We start from the raw sequence: 4396 nt of genomic DNA on the forward strand, positions 1-4396 counted from the left end.
CAGTGATAGAAGAAATGTGATGAGGGAAAATCTTTGGACAACTAACACTAACACACAGAACATGTGCCCAACTTAAGGCCCGCTGGCCGATCAGGCCCATCACAGCCATACATATGGCCCCCAAGACCCAAGAAAAGCCTATCATGTCATAAAGAGGAAGTCTCCAAAGTAGCTAAGACTGTAAAATACATGGGAGTAAACATACATGCTATTGGCAAATAAAATTATGAACTAAAAGGCTACTTTTTAAGACTAGTTGATGTTAAAATGGCCAGATAAAAAAGAAACAAATACCAAACAAAAACTGGGAAATAAAAAAAGAAAAGCAACTAAAACTAAAACCCTTAATGGATTAATAAAATGATTAAACATTATGTACAGAACACCAAAACATAAAAAATATTTAGACGTCAGGACACTTCTTTTATGTGTTTTTCAGGATGCTGCAGCTAAAGCTATAAAAAGCACAACATAGAACTGATGTATTAATATTTTTCTAGATTCATAGTATAAGTCATAAATCTGTCTGTTTTACCCTAAAACTCATAAATCAGAAGCAGGGTTTCAGTTTGAAAAGCCCTCTCCATCCTTTGTTGTTCTATACCTCAACATTTATTTGTCTGAGCAGAAGCCGTTACTTCTGCTTTATCCTCACAGTAAAGAAAAGTTTCATTTCCTCTGCTATGTGAAATGACCACAGTAACCCCATTCACACAGCATTAATAGCTGTCCTTTTAACTCCAGCTGTTGAATTTTTCTGAGAATTAAATCTAACATCTGCAAGAGAAGTTAGGGTAGTATTTTGGTAATCAGGGTGCAGTTGCACATGTTGCTCACTATGTGTGGCAGCTACCAGGAACATACAAAACTTTGATTTCTCGGAAACATCAAAAGCATTTCACAAGATAGTCCTACTTAATTATGCATGCCTTAAAGCTTCATTACTTCTCTCTTTTGGAGGTGCAGAGAAAACACTAGTGCATTAGTTGTAGCTAAAGCCATAAAACAGCATTAATCGAAACTGCTAAAGCTGGGATTATGTTAGCGAAGACATGCTGTGAATTGGCACTGAATAAATAAATTGAGATGAATGAACAATCTTTGTAATCACCTCCAATAAATGTTACTATAACTTTTAAAAACAGATTAGTTTCCCGTATCAGATAAACTTTTCTGTACACAGAATTAACAATGTGAGAAGTTGAAAACAATCACAAAAATTCCCAGATCTTTAGGAGTTCAAGAGCTCAAAATGCAGTACTGAAATCATTAAGAGGATGGAAGTTTTGAGAAACCTCCCATGTCAGCTGATCATGTATGCTGTTTCTAAAACATCTAAAGGAAACAGAGCAGCTCAGTCGGTGCAAAGCTTAGACCAAACCAACCACAAAAAGACAGCAGCAGAGGATCAGAGAATAAAGGTATGGTTTAACTAATCACTTTGATGTTACTAAGTCTTCATTTTAAATCAACCAAAATAAATGTAACTTTCTGGATGATGCTATGATGTTATGTTTGTACAAATATTCTCACAGAAATTTTATATTTGTTCTACTAGGTAAAATGGAGGATGCAGACTTTTTTGACGACTATGATTATGGAGATTACTCAAACAACTACACTGAGGACAATAACACCATACGTGTGGAAAACTCATTCCAACACAAACCAGCTTGCAGCGAAGAAGGCATGTGTGTGTCTCTGACTGTAATCTATGTGGTCATTTTCCTGCTGGGCTTTTTTGGGAACATGCTGGTCATTTGGATCTCTGGCTTTAAGATGAGGAAGACAGTGAACACCACTTGGTACCTGAGCCTTGCAATCTCTGACTTCCTCTTTTGTGTCTTCCTGCCATTTAACATTGCCAACTTAGTGATGAAAGAGTGGATCTTCGGTCTCTTCATGTGCAAGTTTACATCTTCTGCATTATTCATTAACATGTTCAGCAGCATCTTCCTCCTCCTCGTCATAAGCGTGGACCGCTGTGTGTCTGTAATGTTTCCAGTTTGGGCCCAAAACCACAGATCTGTTCAAAAGGCATCAACTGTGGTTGTGTTTTCTTGGCTTCTTGCCATCGGACTGAGCATCCCCTCCATGATTGTTCGGGATGTACATGTTGGGAGTGATGGCAGGCACACTTGCCGCAACAATTACACCTCAAAACAAAATCACCAGGCTGTTGCCTTTACCCGTCTCATTGCAGGTTTTGTGGTTCCTTTTATCATAATTATCATCTGTTATTCCATCATTATCCTCAAACTCAAAAACAACAGGATGACAAAATCCTCCAAACCCTTCAAAGTAATGACAATGCTCATTGCTGCATTTTTCGTCTGCTGGCTGCCGTATCACATTTTTGTCTTACTTGAGCTGAACCCTCATAAGCATGACTTCTATATTTTAACCTCTGGACTCCAAATGGGCTCAATTTTAGCATCAGCTAACAGCTTCCTTAACCCATTGCTCTACGTCTTCATGGGAAACGACTTCAAGCAGAAGTTCAAGAGCTCTGTACTCTCCAAGATGGAGAATGCAATGGTCGATGAAGGCCGCACCACCAGCCGGTACCTGTCCAGGTCCAGCTCCATGGACGGCAGAGCTTCTACACACATTTAGAGGCATTAGCTTACTGTTGAAGTGATCATTTAGTGGGTTTAAATGAAAAAAAAAATGCTCTTCAAAAATGTGATTTTACAATGTGATTTTTTTTTCCTGAATCACATCTTTAAACATCTGTTTATAGTCACAGCAAAAATAATTATGTAAAAGTAATTGTTTTAGTTGTTAAATACAGCCAAGGTTTGCTGTATAAGACATGTACAAATCTATGATATTTTTACATGGAAATACAAATAATGCACTTTAACCATAGATAGATAGATAGATAGATAGATAGATAGATAGATAGATAGATAGATAGATAGATAGATAGATAGATAGATAGATAGATAGATAGATAGATAGATGATAGATAGATAGATAGATAGATAGATAGATAGATAGATAGATAGATAGATAGATAGATAGATAGATAGATAGATTCAGATATATATATATAGATATAGATGTATATACATATATATAAGAAATGGGTCATGCTACAACACCCCACCATCAAAACCAGAAATATCTAGGTTAATTTACTGACTCACAAAAACCAAACCTCAGATATGCAAATATATTGTTGTCTCTTAGATACTCTGAACCACATTTAAGAAGTTAAATGGTGTTAGTTGAGTTTGTCACTCTTTGCAATTTTTTCTAAACAGCTGTTAATAGTGGTAACAAGTTATATAAGCAATGTTTATATGGGCTTTAAATTTCATTAGTTTGATTAAGGTTTCCCGTTTTTCTTCTCTAAAATCTGTTGTATTCCTTAATTTATCTGTGTTTCAGATTTGAAAATAAACATGTTTTCTACAATCATGAAGAATTTATGTGTGAATAATTTAAAATGTTTATTTGGAAGAATATTTTAGATACTTAAAAAAATAATTTACGCTCAAACAAACTCTTATTTGATCAGTTTAAATGTTATGAAAAAGATACAGAACTCAGTTCAGAAGAATAAAGAGATAATACAGATAATTTGCATAGATTTTTAAGCTCTTTTTTGCAGTAATTCATCATGATTTTCCACCTAAAGAAAATGTAAACGTAATTAGATTATTACATCCAAACAATACCAAAACAAGGTAGGCTATTTTTAATCTAACAAATGAGTCTCATTAGAATACCTATTACTTAGTTACTGAATATGAGTGCAAGTGTTAATAATGAATTTATTGTGACAGGTTAGCTATACATCTATGCTCTTCATTTACAACTGGAAGGAGGAGCTCTTCAGTTCCTCTTGTGTTCTTTTCCACTTTACCCTGTTACCCTTGCCTCCTCCATTTTATCAGTCATATCAATATAGAGCAGATTATTTAGTGGCAGATTTTCTATGAGGAAATGATTTATGCTAAATCATCTTTAAAAGTGGAGTTATGATTCTGAAACATCTGTCACTAGGGAAGTCCCAGCATAGCATTGTAGAAAGTTTGAATAAAAAATAAGAAGTCTTCTACTTATGCTGCTTCAATTGGCATCTGACTGACAAATGGTCGAATGAAGACAGGTTTCACCTTCAAATGTAACTGCCTATATTATACTACATTAAATACTCATCTGGTACTTATTTCAGATGGGTTCTTTAAAACTATTTTCAATTCGCCCCCTAATAGATTTTTTTAGCACTTCTACTTCTTCTTCCTTTTTCTTAAGTAAATTCAGATACTGCAGATGGGTATGCACATTTTCGATTCGTACTACCGTAAATCCTCAAATGTCACAACAAACATGAGGCTCAAGTCAGACTTTTGGTCTAGGACTTGAGTCTTATTAACAAATGTCA

The 4396-nt window shown here is 35.1% G+C and overlaps 1 protein-coding gene across 1 annotated transcript; it reads left to right on the top strand.

Moving 5' to 3' along the window:
* Window positions 1-1328: 1328 nt before the first annotated feature.
* On the top strand, window positions 1329-3430 carry LOC119790100 (chemokine-like receptor 1). Its single transcript, XM_038295452.1, has 2 exons — window positions 1329-1421; window positions 1559-3430. Exon 2 carries the CDS (start codon window positions 1564-1566, stop codon window positions 2614-2616), a length of 1053 nt encoding a protein of 350 aa, XP_038151380.1. The 5' UTR covers window positions 1329-1421; window positions 1559-1563; the 3' UTR covers window positions 2617-3430.
* The last annotated feature ends 966 nt before the right edge of the window (window positions 3431-4396 follow it).

This window comes from Cyprinodon tularosa, unplaced genomic scaffold, assembly GCF_016077235.1.
Source record: "Cyprinodon tularosa strain WSP-4 unplaced genomic scaffold, ASM1607723v1 ctg356, whole genome shotgun sequence".
Taxonomy (NCBI): domain Eukaryota; kingdom Metazoa; phylum Chordata; class Actinopteri; order Cyprinodontiformes; family Cyprinodontidae; genus Cyprinodon; species Cyprinodon tularosa.

Excerpts from the sequence above, each read along its gene's own strand:
- LOC119790100 (XM_038295452.1), top strand. The coding sequence starts at position 1,564 with ATGGAGGATGCAGACTTTTTTGACGACTATGATTATGGAGATTACTCA.